The sequence below is a fragment of the Triticum aestivum genome, chromosome 1A (assembly GCF_018294505.1).
Source record: "Triticum aestivum cultivar Chinese Spring chromosome 1A, IWGSC CS RefSeq v2.1, whole genome shotgun sequence".
Classification (NCBI taxonomy): domain Eukaryota; kingdom Viridiplantae; phylum Streptophyta; class Magnoliopsida; order Poales; family Poaceae; genus Triticum; species Triticum aestivum.
The window spans coordinates 67,670,832-67,686,327 of record NC_057794.1 but is presented as its reverse complement, the minus strand read 5'-3'; the positions used below and the strand labels follow the sequence as shown (position 1 = coordinate 67,686,327).

Genomic DNA, 15,496 nt, shown 5'->3' with positions numbered 1-15,496 from the left:
AGGGGCCATGGCCCCAGGTTTGGCAGTTTTCATGAAGAATTTTTTTATAAGAAGGCATGGATTGACAAAAGAAAAATAGTTTATGCGCCTACAAAAGTTGGTTTCTTCTCTTTGTGCCCCCTCCCCCCCCCCACTCCAACCAATCTTGTGTAGCTCCGCCACTGCACACCGCACCAATAACTAATACAATCAATTAAATCCAGCACAATGCATACAATATATCTTAAGCAAGCAAGAGGTAACATTACTTGCAGACATGTTTAATTTGGTCATAAACTTGAACTGGGACTAGTAAGACATTTGGCTTTGCCTCTATCTGTTGATAGGACCAAAGCTGCAGATTCATGAAGATCGCTAAAAAATGATATGACAAATAAATATGTATACAAGGCTCTGACAAAGAGAGGTGTGCGTCGTAATGATAGTAAACAATGTACTTGCAGGACTTGGTTTTACGTTTTTGGACTTCGGTTTTCGGAGCATGAACTACTGTAAATTTGGATGTGGTATCTGGTTTCATTAATGATAATGTAACGTGAGGAGGAGGGTTCATTAAAAACGTACATGATTTTTTCATTGATGTCTCGAAAATTAACCTGAATTTGCATGATCTCGATGACATTTATGTGACTTCATAGGGTGGATTGCATATGTGATGAGCTTCATGCTAGAAACAGTGTCGGTGGACCCAGAATGGCAGGTGCCTGCCTATTGTTTCATCAAGGACGATGACACAACGACCAACACCTACATCTCTGAACCTGATGGGCATGGCGATGAGAGCTTTATCCCTAAGATCAGAATGCAGGTCAGAGACTAGCCTATCTCGTGGAATCATGCTCTTCACTGGTGAGTGTGTTCGTCTTGATGTGTCTCGGCACTCGACACGTGCGTGTGTAATTAACGACATGAGTGTGATACTGGTAAGTGTCTGCATGGTTCTGTCCTCTATCATCACCGCTTCATGTGGAATTCGATTTGTGTATATTGTATGGCAGTGCCTGGGCAAGCAATGTAAAGAGATAGTTAGACGGTTTGCTGATATATTACAAAAACAAAACGCTTGAATACGGCTGGCCGGCCCAACTTTGAACCGGATGCACGTGAACGTGTCTGATCTAGCTAAATCGCACGCATGGTAGGCGGTTGCTAGTGTCCTGGCATTCCACCTTGCACCCACGTTCTTGTGGGGCTAGCACCGCCCTTCTTATCCTTATCTCTTTCCCACCTTATGAAATATCTCTGTCGTTGTTGTAGCAATACATCTTCATCTCCACCGCTGCTCATCCCCCTAAAATTAAGGTTTTTTTATTTCAATTCAATAGGGTTACAATCAGCTATTACAAGATTTTGAACATAATATGGAGCTCTATGCAACCAACAAGCAGTGCTTCGAGCTATCCATGCATAATTCACAAGACACTGAGCTACCCTGTTTTACAATCTAGCAATCTTACTCTGTTTGAACTCCCGCTCTTTCATAGAATGTTTGATTTCCCGCTCATCCCCTTTTCTTTCCCCCCACAATAAAAGCTGGTTGTGTGACGCGCCCTGGCCGCTGGAAGCAACCTTGCGGCAGTTGCAAGCGGACGCCATGGCTGGCTTCGAGCACTCCTCTCCATGCCCACCGCAAGCAGACACGCTAGTCGCCAACTCTAGCACCACCACCGTCGTCGGGATGCAACTCTAACAACAAAATGGGAATTTGAACAAAAAACCAAGTGCTAATGTCTAGCACGTGCCAACCCAAGGGATGCAATTGCGCTATTTTTTTACGACTGTGCCCTCATAGGGGATCTTTTCACTGATTCCACGAGAAACAGTGTCGGTGGACCCAGAATGGCAGGTGCCTGCCTATTGTTTCATCAAGGACAATGACAGAACGACCAACACCTACATCTCTGAACCTGATGGGCATGGCGATGAGAGCTTTATCCCTAAGATCAGAATGCAGGTCAGAGATTAGCCTATCTCGTGGAATCATGCTCTTCACTGGTGAGTGTGTTCGTCTTGGTGTGTCTCGGCACTCGACACGTGCGTGTGTAATTAACGACATGAGTGTGATACTGGTAAGTGTCTGCATGGTTCTGTCCTCTATCATCACCGCTTCATGTGGGATTCGATTTGTGTATATTGTATGGCAGTGCATGGGCAAGCAATGTAAAGAAATAGTTAGACGGTTTGCTGATATATTACAAAGACAAAACGCTTGAATACGGCTGGCCGACCCAACTTTGAACCGGATGCACGTGAACGCGTCTGATCTAGCTAAATCGCACGCATGGTAGGCGGTTGCTAGTGTCCTGGCATTCCACCTTGCACCCACGTTCTTGTGGGGCTAGCACCGCCCTTCTTATCCTTATCTCTTTCCCACCTTATGAAATATCTCTCTCGTTGTTGTAGCAATACATCTTCATCTCCTCCGCTGCTCATCCCCTAAAATTAAGGTTTTTTTTATTTCAATTCAATAGGGTTACAATCAGCTATTACAAGATTTTGAACATAATATGGAGCTCTATGCAACCAACAAGCAGTGCTTCGAGCTGTCCATGCATAATTCACAAGACACTGAGCTACCCTGTTTTACAATCTAGCAATCTTACTCTGTTTGAACTCCCGCTCTTTCATAGAATGTTTGATTTCCCGCTCATCCCCTTTTCTTTTCCTCCACAATAAAAGCTGGTTGTGTGACGCGCCCTGGCCGCTGGAAGCAACCTTGCGGCAGTTGCAAGCGGACGCCATGGCTGGCTTCGAGCGCTCCTCTCCATGCCCACCGCAAGCAGACATGCTAGTTGCCAACTCTAGCACCACCACCGTCGTCGGGATGCAATTCTTACAACAAAATGGGAATTTGAACAAAAAGCCAAGTGCTAATGTCTAGCATGTGCCAACCCAGGGGATGCAATTGCGCTATTTTTTTACGACCGTGCCTTCATAGGGGATCTTTTCACTGCATTTATTTTTAGTCCGTGCGCATTTATCGGTGCTGGGTCACGGCTGGGCTCGGAGGCCATCTTTTCGTCCGTGTGCACTATTGGATGCTGGGTCACGGATTGGGCTCGGTGGCCTCTTTTATTTGTGCGCTTTGGCATCTTTCGCAGCCAACAGCCGTGCATATCCGCGATACAGTTAGTAGAATTAGGCCTAATAAACTGGTCGCGTCCTGATTAAACTTTCGGCATGGTACTAATCTGCCCGGTGGATTTCTCGTCCCGCACCGCCCCGAGGCCCGTTCCCCTTCCACTCTCGTGTCGTCGCCGCAGTCTCTCTCTCCCTCCTCTGCTCTGTGGGCGGAGGATCGCATCGTCCCCGAGCTCCTGCTACCCATGGCGGACGTAGCACCTCTGAATGCGCGTCGTCGCCGCCACCGCCAACAGCTTGGCTGCCGCGGTCGTCGTCGCCACCGCCAACAGCTTGGCCGCCGCGGTCGTCGTCGCTGGGTCCTCCCTTTTCTCCACCTAGGTCAGTTAGCCTCCCTGCTCCCGTCATCCCCTCGGAACGGCAACGGCGGAGCAGCGAGGAAGCCCTAGGCACCGCCAACAGCATAGCCGTCGCCAACAGCCCTGTCGCCGCGGCCTAGGCAGCACCACGGCGTTCCGCTGACGCAGCCTCGCACCACCGCGTCCCGCTACTGCGGCCTCGCACCACCGCTTTCTGCCGCGGCCTCGCACCATTGCATCACGCGACACCCAGGTCGCCGCTGCACCCAGGCTTTGAATTGGTCATTTCATCAGGTTTCGGTTCCATAACTATATAAAATAGTACATCTTCTCATTTATTTCGTTATTAATTCCACGGTTTATGCCCAACCTGGCTAGTTGGAGAGGAAAAACGGAAATATACATCAATTATGTAATGATACTCTCTTCATTATTATCTTTATAAAGGCCTGTTTTCTACACAACTCAGGAAAAATTCATGTGTGCTCATCCTCTGTTTATGTTTATCAATCATAGTTAGAAACCTCATGACAAACTATTCTGCAGATCTTGGTATATCTTTATTTGTGCCGTGGGTGGATTCAACCGGCAACGTATAGCCGTTACTTCTGCTTGCCGTACATGTATGATCGACAGAGATTTTGCCTATCCATGGGATACTTCTTTTTTCCTGTTTGTAATTAGTTTCTCGATTCTCGTCTAGATTTTGCACTATTCCTTAGTATGTGTTAGTGACGTGGGCAAGAGTGGACTGATTCAGTTGTATTCTACCTTTTCAGATGCATTAGAAGCCATTAATTCTGGATTCAAAAAATCATCCAAGTCATGATGGAGTATTGGCAGCTTCTAGAGCTTATTCTGCAAGATTACTTTGTAGAAAAGTTTCCTCTCATATCAAGTGGTTTTTAAGTAGGTAAACTGAGATTCCATTATTCTGTATTTGACTGCGCAAGTGCTTTACAGAAGATTACAAATTTCTGTGGTTGACTTCTACTTCTCTGCAAGATGACTTGCTTTTCTGTTTTTCTTTGTTGCACATGTTTCCTGATGGACTTTGGAAAACCAATAATGTTTGCTGAACCTGTTTGTGTTATATGCCTTGAGTCACATGTTCCCTAATTGATTTAGTGGATGTTTACCCATATTTCTTCAGCTTTCCTTCGAAATAAGCACTGACAAGTAAGTAACGAAAAGGGCTACTAACTGAGTTTACCAAGTTTCCTACTCTATCTGTGATATGTTACGACGCAAGCTTAAATGTGCAATGCTAGGGTTATCCGTTTAGATCTTATAAATTTTACATTCTGCTGTTAGCAATGGTTGTCAAATACTTTCTCTTGTTCAGATTCTTATGTGAGCAATGCTAGTGTTAACTGCGAGCAATGCATACCCCTTGTGTGGTAATATATCTGAACTTGTTGTTGTATGTGCAGTAAGAGGAGGTTACAGATCTTAAAATGATGATACTATTAGTTGAAATTTGCCTCTGCATGCACCAGCTAGAATGGAATAGGATTAGCAAATGAAGTAACTACTCTCCTGTTTTGATCAAGGTAAGCATCACTACTTCTTTGCCATCATGATGAAATGCGCGAATATTTACAGGTTGCTTATCCATGTGTTTTGCATATATAATGAAGCTAGTAAGCAAAAAGGACAATGTTGGTTCTCTGATTGTGATAATTTGGACGTGACTCAGGATCTTATTATTTGGCTACAGAGATCTGGTTAGCACTATCCTAAAGAATTGTTTCTATTAGCCGGAGATTCTTAAAAAATGCTGGGTTGATATATAATGCTGCTTTAGTTGATAGCTGTGCAAATATGGAAGTTGTATATGATGCTGTTTTGCTTGATACTGTGCAAATATCCATGGCATTTTATCACTACATGTTGATACAGGTAAATAGTATAAGCAGCAGATTTTAGACTATGAATACCTGATATTTATTTTCTGTTTTACATTTTAATAGCTAGACAAGAATAGGAATATGCTGTGCAGTTGGATAATTTGTTCTATTTTCTCACTGCAGGCCGCGAGAGATATTTCACAAGGATGTCTTTCATATTCAACCATCGTGCAAGTCCTGTCTTGCTTAAAGGACATGAGGATGTCTTGATTGCTGGCTGTATGGAAGCACATCCACACATGTAACTCAGTCATGTGGGATACATATATATTGTGTCGAAATCTGATAAATGTGCGCGTGTTGATGGATTTCCTTAGTAGGTATAGTGCTGCATTGCTCATTTTTGTTAATATGTTGTGGTTGTTATAGCAAGGAAGTTTCACTTTTATCTCCACTTAAGTGATTGACATGGAAGTGAATGTGAAGCATCAGTAATTATCCTAGTTGGTGACAAGTAGAGCTAGCTGTATGCTCACTGTTTACATTACTTCTAACTTCTGTAAGTATGCTCACTGTTTATATTTTCTGAAAAAGGTGATCCTTGTCTTGACATTTTCTCATGTTCTGGCGAGCTGTTACTGATGGCCTGGTAATTCTGTAGTTACGAGAAGTCCATGCATTGTAGTAAATGTTTAATCTGCTTGAGGTTTCGTTTGCCACATTTTCAAACCAAGCAGTAGTCCATGCACTTCATTTTAGGCAAGTTAAAATTCTGCTGCCATACTATTACCGATGATCTAATCTGGCTATGTGCAATCAAATAAGCTCTTCAGAAAATTTGCCTATAGCAATAACATACTACCAGTCCGTAAGATTGATTAGTTGGAGGGGTCCGTAAGATGCTTTCGTGACCAGTCCGTAAGTCTAGCTTTTTTGCAGCGATATTTTACTGAAAAACTTCTTGATTCTGACAGCTGTGGGAGGTCCAGATACGGCTCTGATGAATCATCCCACTTCAGACTTCAGAGCGGATGAATAGCTAAAAGGTATCAAAGAGACATGCGAGTCTGCAGGAGTGTAATATTGTTGTTGTCCAACTAAAACTAAGTAATAAAGTGCTACAGAACACATCTCCTTATCAATATAACCATTCTCTTCTGGGATATGTTTGGGTTTCAATTTCATCATGCAGTTTGGTAATATATATCTGCACACCGCATTATATTTGACAAGCTACAGCAACTTGGGCACCACAGCAATTATCAGGCGCATGTTTCTACAGTGTCCAGCAATACTGACAACATGCATCACATGGTCAAGAAATCGAGGCACAAGTAATAATCTAACAAAGTAGCACGTACTAACAATTAAGACATCGCTACAGATTAAAGAATTCACACACGTCCCTGTTTTGGAATCCAGTCCGTGATCATGCTGCCACATTAGTCATCTATCCTTCCCAGATCTATTTGTTGTGAAAATGTGCCTGTATATCAAAAGGGAATAAAATTATAACCTACTCCCTCCGATCCATATTAATTGTCGCCACTTTAGTACATAAAGCAGTGACAACTAATATGGATCAGAGGGAGTAGTTCTTCAATGATATTTGGAAAACTAATGAAAGTTACCTAATTTTCTTTAGCTGGCTGGTTAGATCGTTCATCTCCATGAATGACAGCTTCAGTGACGATATAGTTCCGGGTACCTCTTGTGCTGCTAATTTCGACAATTTACGAGCTGCGATTTCCATCTGCTGCAGAGCCTATTCACAATGAACAAGAACAAGATGTATTGGCGAAAGAGTATTTTTGACTTCATGAGGAATATGTAGCATTTATTCAGACGATTTACTCACTCTCCATGCTGGAAATGAGACGATAACTAGTGATAGAGCTGAGCTGATCACCTGAAATTAGTAGGAAAGTTGAACTCTACCGATTAGCAGTGTGTGCAAGGATTAGAATGAACTTTGACCATGATAAACAACAGATGCAGAATGGCCTAGGATTACAACACTCTACTACAGCATACAACCGAGCGATGCATGAGAAAACCGCCACAACTATAACTCAGTATGACCAAATATTTAGCAGCCATTTTAACTGAATGGCCAATTCTACTACAGGCTAGCATCCGTACAGGACAACTGAAACTAGCTTCATATTTCACCGAGCCATTTCAGCACATGAGCACAAATGCAGGGTGGCTTCATAGTGGAACCAAAAAAGGAACGACGAGGCGAAATGCACAGCAACCTGAGGGTGCTAATTGTCAACTTCAGTAGAACTTATCTGTACAACAAATAGTCAATAGATGCCATGCAGTTTCCCACATCGCCACACTGATAAGGAACTTCTAAAATTTTGCAAGTTTATTGTAAGATACCAGTTTAGACTCATCAATGCACAAATGCTTGTAAGTTCTACCCTTGTAAGTACTCACTCCATCCGAAAAAGCTTGTCCTAAGCTTGTCTTTCAAATGGATGTATCTAGCACTAATTTGGTGCTAGATACATCCATTTGAGGGACAAGTTTTTTCGGACGGAGGGAGTAGTACTTGCTAACATGCTTAAGCCTAGGAAAGTATCTAACGGGCTCTCAGCTAATCTATGAATTCAAACCTTTTGCTATCCTATATCCATCAAGATCCCAAAATACTAAGCCCCTTAACATTTCAGATAAAGTCCATCTCCCCGCACAAAAAAAAAGTCCATCTGTCCAGGAATTTGATGTGTTCCTTGCAACATGGAGACTTGTGCTCAACTTGGTATGAGAATAATATAACCAATGTGGAAAACTGCAGAATTTGCTCATGAGTTAACCATTGTGTGGTCTATCGAGCAATCAAGAGCCGATAGCTCAATGCGAATGAAATGTTGAAGTGTATTGACACTTGACAGGTCTGTTGGTAACTTGTTAAGACACAAGGGACAAAATCCCCAATTAACGGAGGCATACCATGCCGAGCACGAAGAGGAGGAAAGCGAGCCCCGTCGCGGCGTCCCTCCGGACGGTTCTGGCGGTAGGGGGCGGCGGCGGAGGTATCGAGTGCGCCGCTACGAGGCGCGGCCGGGTCTGCTGGCGCGCGCTGCCGCCACCGGCGGGGACGCTGGAGGAGGTCGGAGCGCATGTGGCCCTGACGGAGAGGCGGCAGCGCGGGTGCCCCGACGGCGGCGGGAGCTGCACCGCCGGCGAAGGGACGAAGAGCCAGCTGTAGGGTGCTGTGTGGGCGCCGCACGACATGAAAGGCAACGGGCTGAGAGGGAGAACTGAGCAAGAGCATCTGCAATAACGCTGCTTGATCTGAACATATCTACACAACTAACCTGAATAAGTGAATATACTTGGCTAAGTTACAACTAAATCAAGACTAACAATCAGATGTACAGAGAAACACACGCTTTAAGGATGTGTCTAGGGCACATCTAGATGTGCTTTAGTTATTGCACATCTAAGTGAGTGAATCAAGCATAAAAAGAAAAAGAAAAAAAAGAAAGAAAATATTCACACGAATCTCAATGTACGATCAATGACATATGACTTAGATGTGCGATACTTATGGCACATCTAGATGTGCTTTAGCAAAACTGTAACACAAAATACCTAAAGAATCACCAAGAAAAGGAAAGACCAAAGGAAGAAGAAATAAACGATAATCCTCGCGCTAACAATAATTGTCATGAAAAACGTTCGATTTGCCATGGTCAAAAATCTGGCATTCAATTTGTAGCAAAATGAAGAAATACTCCAGAAAGAAGTGTATATTGAATTGTTTGCCATGGTCAAAAATCTGGCATTCAATTTGTAGCAAAATGAAGAAATACTCCAGAAAGAAGTGTATATTGAATTGTTTGTTACGTGTTCACAAATACAATAAACCTTTTTACAAACCATGTGTTGCCTATTTACTCTCGGTTCTCATCGTGCAAGCACTCCATTCTTCATTACACACGAAGGGCCATAATGGATACAAATGTACTTTTTTTCTTCAGAGTTCAAGCATCCATTTATTCTTTGTTTAAGAAAGAAATAAAAGGCTCTCTCTTTTGTTTCAGCTTTTTACCTATCAATTCCTTTACAGCAGGGCTCCCATGTCCAAGATACCCAAACTATTCTAGGATACGTGCGTGGAAACCTTCGGAAACATCACAGTGCTCTCGACTCCTCAAGCCGATTCCGCAAACCCGATTCTGTCCTTGCCGAAGTCGAACACGGTGTGGTAAGCGCCCATGAAGACATCCCCAAGAATCCTACAAGGGTTCATGGAAAATGTTGCACCTGCAAGAGGAGAAAAAAGGAGGCGAAATGAAGGTGGTGTGAGGTGTTATGCTGCATACCAGAGAGGACCACGTGGGGGCGGTATGTCGAATGCCATGAACCCACTGATGCAGACGGTTTGCCCTGATTGCTCCAGTTTCACAACGTACTGCAACACAGGTTTCACATAGTGTAAGGATGCATGGAGATGTGCAGCGATGGATATAGATGGGTACTAAACTTCAGAAGTTTGAAACCTTTTTTTCTCGAACATGCACCTAAATGCATGTTGTTGTGTATTAGAAGGAAACATCAAGATATGAAGCAGACTAGAATAGAGAAGAACAAACAATGAAGTCAATGGAATTTGCTTTCCAACAAAATTCAATCACATGCCATGTACTAATCGCCTCATCCTAAATCTCGATCCAAGAGATTCTCTTTTAAGAACTTGATCAATAGGTTTCTAAGTTTTGATTCAACCTATTTGTCTGTACATATATCTATCTCACTCTAAAGGTATAAGATTCCTAGGAAATATATATACTTCAAAATAACCTTCAAAAGTATGGTATGAACTACACAGATGTTCTAAGTTCGCCGATAACTTATTCACAGCATGCTGAGAAAATATTCATATGGTAAAGTAGATTGACTGTTTACCAAGGACAACATATGGTAAAATTATTGATTTACTGAACTAGAGAAATGAGCTGTAAGTAACCAAAAAAGCACCTGCTCTGGTGTTAGCACGAAAGTCTTGCTTGCGATGGTGAAAGCAAGATTCGGCATCTTTGACATCTCATGGCAGCTGACTGTTGACTCTCCATTTGGGCTCGGTAGACGCTCACACAGCTGGGAGATAAAAGGCAAAAATCTTGTCACAAATTACCCATTTTTTTCACGAATTACATTGCAGCAGAGAATGGAAAAGGGCAAAGCAGATCACAAAGGAAGTAACCTGGTTAGCATATTGCAATATCAGCTCCTTTGTTTTGTTTTCACGGAGCTGGTTCTCTATCCACACAACAGCCATCTCACAGGCTGTGCACATAACATCCGAGCCAACATTTTCTTTACCGACAACGGATTCAATCCCGTTGCTGCAAAAATATTATCCCATCGTGAAAAGGAGTTTAATAGTAGTACTGAAAGGGCAGGTTTATTCATGTAGATTACAACGTTCTGTCATAAGGAACTAACCTGACAGAGTGAGTACCATCAAACAAACACAGACCAATCTGACTGCAAACTTTCTGTGGCTGTGTCTGCACGAACATATTGCATTGTCACATCAGTTACAGTTCAGGGTTAATTCATAGAAGAACCATCTCACGAAAAACTCTTCCATGGATGGAAATTTGAACAAGGGATGGAAAGCAGAGAAAATGGCAAACCTGTGCTATTAACAATTCGAGGATCATCTCTCCGTACTGGCTCACCACCTCTTTACATTCGGTGCTGATAATTCCCTCAGCTCCAATTGCATGGTTCACCTGCGCAACTATAGCCTGCAAACATCACAACATAGGCAACCATTTAGTCATGCCATATTGGCATAGGCCATAATCTAGTTCAGTACTTCAAGGCCTTCACTATATTTGACAGATACCAGACACTATCTAGCATTCAGCTTCATTCAAAAGTAATTAATCCAGTGATCAGTAACTCCCGCTTAGCAAAGAAATCTGTGGTTCAGTGGCCATGCTCATACAAATACAGAATAAATACGGAAAATATTTGCATAACTAATTTCAAGATATCGATGCATACTGTTGGGCCAGCCAGCAGGGAAGTCCCGGAGTCCACAATAGCAGCACAGCCTTTTGCACAGAAGCCAGTAGAGTGGCCATCAATCAAGAGATCACCCATGTTAAACTGCCAGTAACCTTTGCGGCTCACAGGGACATAGGTGTGGTTTCCCTTATAGTGATCCGGGTCCATGCCACCGAAGACGAGCTCACCGCCAGAAAGTGCATCAGAATCCCGGTTAAGCCAAAATGAGAATACGTCGTCAGCGAGCAACTTCTGCTCTTGCATGCTCAGCCTGTTGTCGCACAAAAGATAAAGGACTTGTTCAGTTAATAAACTGGCGATGTGGCTGATGTGATTGTAGACAAACGGTCTAAATAACTTGACGACGTACCATACTGGAGGGGCTTTTCCAACGGAGATGTCAGGGTAGCCAAGGCCAAGGATGCCATCAAACTTCCCGACGATAAAACTAACACTTGTTTCACGTGTTGTCTCGATGAATTTCTGAGATGAGAAAATAAATTGAAGCATTTTAGAGTTGTACTAGGTGAAGGTTAACATGAGGAATTATTATACTCAACTTCTAAGTTACCTGATTTTTCACAACAAGGTCCCCAACCAACACATTATCATTGCTGAAAAATCCAGAGATTGCTCCAGAACCATATGTAATTTTGCAAGTCTCACCTGAATAATTTCAACAGACAACACATATGAAATTCAGCAATAATCTCGTGAATAGCGCAAACATGCGATCCTGACTTCAGAAAAGCGAATCATACCATCTGCTTTGTAAGTGCTTGACTTGCTCGACTTGTATTTGGGATGGAGGTAGCATGCTATCTGCAGTCCATTTGCATTCATATCAAGGAAAAGAAAAAACATAATGTACAAGACTGCCACAGGTTAAAGCACACATGAATTCGGTAAATTTGCGGCATGAACACTGACCGAAAAATAGCATTTCGCCGAGGGAACCCAGAGGTTGGAGCTCCCGGTGTCAAATATCACTGTGAAATTCTGCGGCGGCGTGCCGAGGCCGATGACCCCATAGTACTGTGTGTTGAGGTAGTCGACAAGAGGCACGATGTCGCTGTCTGAATTGCCGCTCTTCAGTCGGAGGGCATCGTGCTGCCTCGCGGCCTTTGCTGCGGCCAGAGATTCATGGGTCAAGCTCTTCTTGTTGAGGTTGATCCTAAGCAGTCCATCACGCGAGGAAGCGTGGTGCGGCACGGCGCATGAAAGAGCCCACAGACAGGTGGTCACCAGTAATAGGAGCCTCTGCCCCATGGTCTCAGAAACTCAAAAGAACCTGATGTAAAAAAAAATCAGCCGCAGTTAGCCAATTCATCCTTGTTCATGTGTGGTTGAAGCCAACTTGGAAGTCAAACAGTGATATGTGCCATTCAGGACATAGAACCCAAATTCTCAGATAAACGAGCAAATTTTACAACTCTGGCAACGCCCTTCTATAACTTCCCCTGAAACAGGGGAACTGGCAACAACTACTACTAGTATGTATGTCATCAGATTTATTGCAGATTCAGTACAGTTTTTCAGTGCAGTAGAAACCATAGCAGTTTATATCATCAGGATTTGCACCAACCAAACTGACATATAGGCAAATCACACAACACACCCATCCATCCATCCAAGAACAGCAAGTGGCATATATATGGACCAAGCTTGGACTCCCAAGAACTAAAAACGGATTGAACCTAACAGCCAAACTGATGTGTGGTGACGGCAAGCAAGAGGTCAATTTTATACTAGTACTGCCGGCATCAGTAACTAGATAGAGCAGATGCTTGGCTTAGTCGGTGAAGGAAATCCCTTACCTCGCCTGCGTCGGCGCGTCGGCAAGCTCCTCCACTCCCAACTTCCAGGGAAGGGATAGCAGACGGGGGGCGTTGCGAGTGAGACGGCGGCGAAGTCAAGGAGGAGGAGGAGGGGGAAAGGGAGAAGCAAGAAAGAAAGGAAGAGACGCACCCGCCAATCACACGAGGGAGAGTGCGCGCGGCATATTCCTTCCTCTCCGGAGGCAGCTGAGTTCATGAAACGTGTCGCTCGGCGTGGGCCCGGATGGGATATGGGCCCGCATGTAGGTGGCTGGATTGGCGGACGGGTGAGACGAACGGATGGAACGGAGACATCGGGGCCGGAGAGGAGAGGAGAATTGAAGGCGCGCGACTCACGAGAGCAACGTGTTGCCGGTGGCGTGCTGCGCCACCGCGATCTTTTTAATTTTAATTTTGTTTTGTACTCCTATATAACTCCCGATTTTTTTAGGGATCGTATATAACTCACTCCCGAATTAAGTGCGGTGGTATTTCGTGGGTCACGTTCTTTTTTTTCGTGGGCCACGTTCTTTTTTTAAGTGCGGTGGTATTTCGTGGGCCATGTGAGCTGGGAGTACGCTTCCTGGGCTCTCTGTTTGCGTTGCTCTATCTCCGTGGACTCCCGTATTTTGCGAGCTAGTGTGTCTTTTTTACGAAGATTTGAGCCCATTTGCAGTAACTGATGGGCCTATTTTTTGCGCCAGCAGCCCGTAGTCCTCCTTCCGGGCCAAGTCCATGTTACATTCTCTCTCTATTTTTTTCAGAAAAAAAAACTTCTCTGAAATTGGTTATGTTATTCAGAGTTAAGGGGTAGGTGGTTTATCTACCATGCATAGATCCACCGTTCATGGTTATTTTGAGATCCGTGTTACCATTGTGGTTGTTGTAAAATTTTATTTGTTTTAAAATGTTACATTTTTTTCTTGCTTCAATATGTATCATCATGTTTCTTTGCGTACCAACAAAAGCTAATACACTCATTTTAAAAAAGGTAATACACTTGTTTTGGTTCGCTGGTAGACGAGGATATTACATAATGAAACATTAAGATGCACTTTCGAACGAGAGGGAGAACACAATGTTAAGCTTTAAAACAAGATAAGTTCTAAAAAAATTAAAAGAAGTAGCACACATCTTAAAGTAACCATGGACAGTGAATCATTTTTTTAATTACATGAAAAATTTGTATATAATGTGTAAACATTTTTTGTACACATGACTAACATTTTCCGTACACATGTTTAACATGTTCTACTTTTTTTGTTTGACATTCATACTCCCTCCATTCCAAAATATAGTGCGCCCGCGCTTCCTGAGGTCCAACTTTAACCATAAATTTAACCAACGAGACCAACTGCGGCAGGAGAAAAAAATATATAATTGAAAACTTCTTTCGAATACGAATTCACTGATATAATTTTTGCTCCCGCCGCAATCGGTCTTGATAGTTAAATTTACGGTCAAAGTTGAAGCACGAGGATAGAGGAAGCACTACATTGTGGAATGGAGGGAGTACATTTTTGGTGTGCATCAAAAACATTTTTGCACATATTTTAACATTTTTCAAATGCAAGACTATTTTTAAATGTAAATTTGATTTTGTAATATACTCCCTCCGTCCCGAAAAACATGTTGCAGGCTCAGTTCATTTGTAATTTTGCTAAATAGCCCTCGCAGATTTAAAACCATCTCAAATAAGTCCCTCCATCCCCGTCTTCTTCCTCCGCCTTCCTCCACCGTCGACAAGGGCCGGCGCCGCCCAGCTGCGCGATTCGCCGCCCACCAGGAAGTCCTCCGCCGCCGTCGCCACGTACCTGCGCCCGCCTCAAGCTCCAGCGCGTCCTCCTTGAGCTCCCGCGGATCCTCCTCGAGCTCCCGCGCGTGTGCCGCCGTAGTTCCTCCCGGCCGTGATCCCCTTCAGGTGTCGCCGGAAACTGGATCAGGAGCTCGCGTGCTTCCTCCTCGATCTCCCGCGCGAGCCCCTGCTGCTCCTTCTCCCCTGCCCGCGCGCCCGTGCGGCTGCTTCTCCCCTGCCGCCGGTGGAGCTCGTCTGCCCCTGCTGCTGCTCGTCTTCCCCTGCTGCTGCTGCTCGTCTGCCCCAACGCTGCTCGTGCGGCAGGGCCGTCGCCGCCGCTGCTCCATCCCCGCCCGATCGAGGTGATTTCTCCTGCCATGAGAAACAAATTGATTCCAGTGTCAAGCAAAGTGATTCCTGTACATGATTCCAATATTTTTGGAAACAAATTGATTCCAGTGAGAAAATCAAGCAAAGTGATTCCAGAATTTTTGGAAACAAATTGATTCTAGTGCAATTAGTGAGAAATTCAAGAAAACTGATTCTAGTGAGGCGCAG

The 15,496-nt window shown here is 43.9% G+C and overlaps 2 protein-coding genes across 2 annotated transcripts; both read right to left on the bottom strand.

The window, feature by feature from the left end:
• Positions 1–6,406: 6,406 nt before the first annotated feature.
• LOC123190518 (uncharacterized) lies at positions 6,407–8,628 on the bottom strand. Its single transcript, XM_044603175.1, has 4 exons — positions 8,252–8,628; positions 7,149–7,199; positions 6,922–7,055; positions 6,407–6,776 (listed from the first exon to the last, which is right to left on the bottom strand). The coding sequence occupies exons 1-4, from the start codon at positions 8,534–8,536 to the stop codon at positions 6,737–6,739; spliced, it is 510 nt and encodes a 169-aa protein (XP_044459110.1). The 5' UTR covers positions 8,537–8,628; the 3' UTR covers positions 6,407–6,736.
• Positions 8,629–9,114: 486 nt separating this feature from the next.
• Positions 9,115–13,408, bottom strand: LOC778398 (aspartic proteinase). The gene is made up of 12 exons (XM_044603165.1): positions 13,144–13,408; positions 12,257–12,617; positions 12,088–12,148; positions 11,898–11,992; positions 11,697–11,809; positions 11,324–11,597; positions 10,948–11,061; positions 10,754–10,818; positions 10,512–10,653; positions 10,286–10,405; positions 9,631–9,719; positions 9,115–9,543 (listed from the first exon to the last, which is right to left on the bottom strand). Exons 2-12 carry the CDS (start codon positions 12,593–12,595, stop codon positions 9,459–9,461), a joined length of 1,497 nt encoding a protein of 498 aa, XP_044459100.1. The 5' UTR covers positions 12,596–12,617; positions 13,144–13,408; the 3' UTR covers positions 9,115–9,458.
• Positions 13,409–15,496: the final 2,088 nt, after the last annotated feature.

What these genes read in the sequence shown, in the direction of transcription:
- LOC123190518 (XM_044603175.1), bottom strand. Translation starts at nt 8,536, where the DNA reads ATGTCGTGCGGCGCCCACACAGCACCCTACAGCTGGCTCTTCGTCCCT. An exon ending in TCCTCTTCGTGCTCGGCATG is followed by an intron (nt 7,200 to 8,251) that starts GTATGCCTCCGT and finishes TACTAATTTCAG; the next exon opens with GTGATCAGCTCAGCTCTATC. An exon ending in AGCCAGCTAAAGAAAATTAG is followed by an intron (nt 6,777 to 6,921) that starts GTAACTTTCATT and finishes TTTGATATACAG; the next exon opens with GCACATTTTCACAACAAATA.
- LOC778398 (XM_044603165.1), bottom strand. Translation starts at nt 12,595, where the DNA reads ATGGGGCAGAGGCTCCTATTACTGGTGACCACCTGTCTGTGGGCTCTT. An exon ending in TCGAATTGTTAATAGCACAG is followed by an intron (nt 10,819 to 10,947) that starts GTTTGCCATTTT and finishes ATGTTCGTGCAG; the next exon opens with ACACAGCCACAGAAAGTTTG. An exon ending in TATTGCAATATGCTAACCAG is followed by an intron (nt 10,406 to 10,511) that starts GTTACTTCCTTT and finishes TTTATCTCCCAG; the next exon opens with CTGTGTGAGCGTCTACCGAG.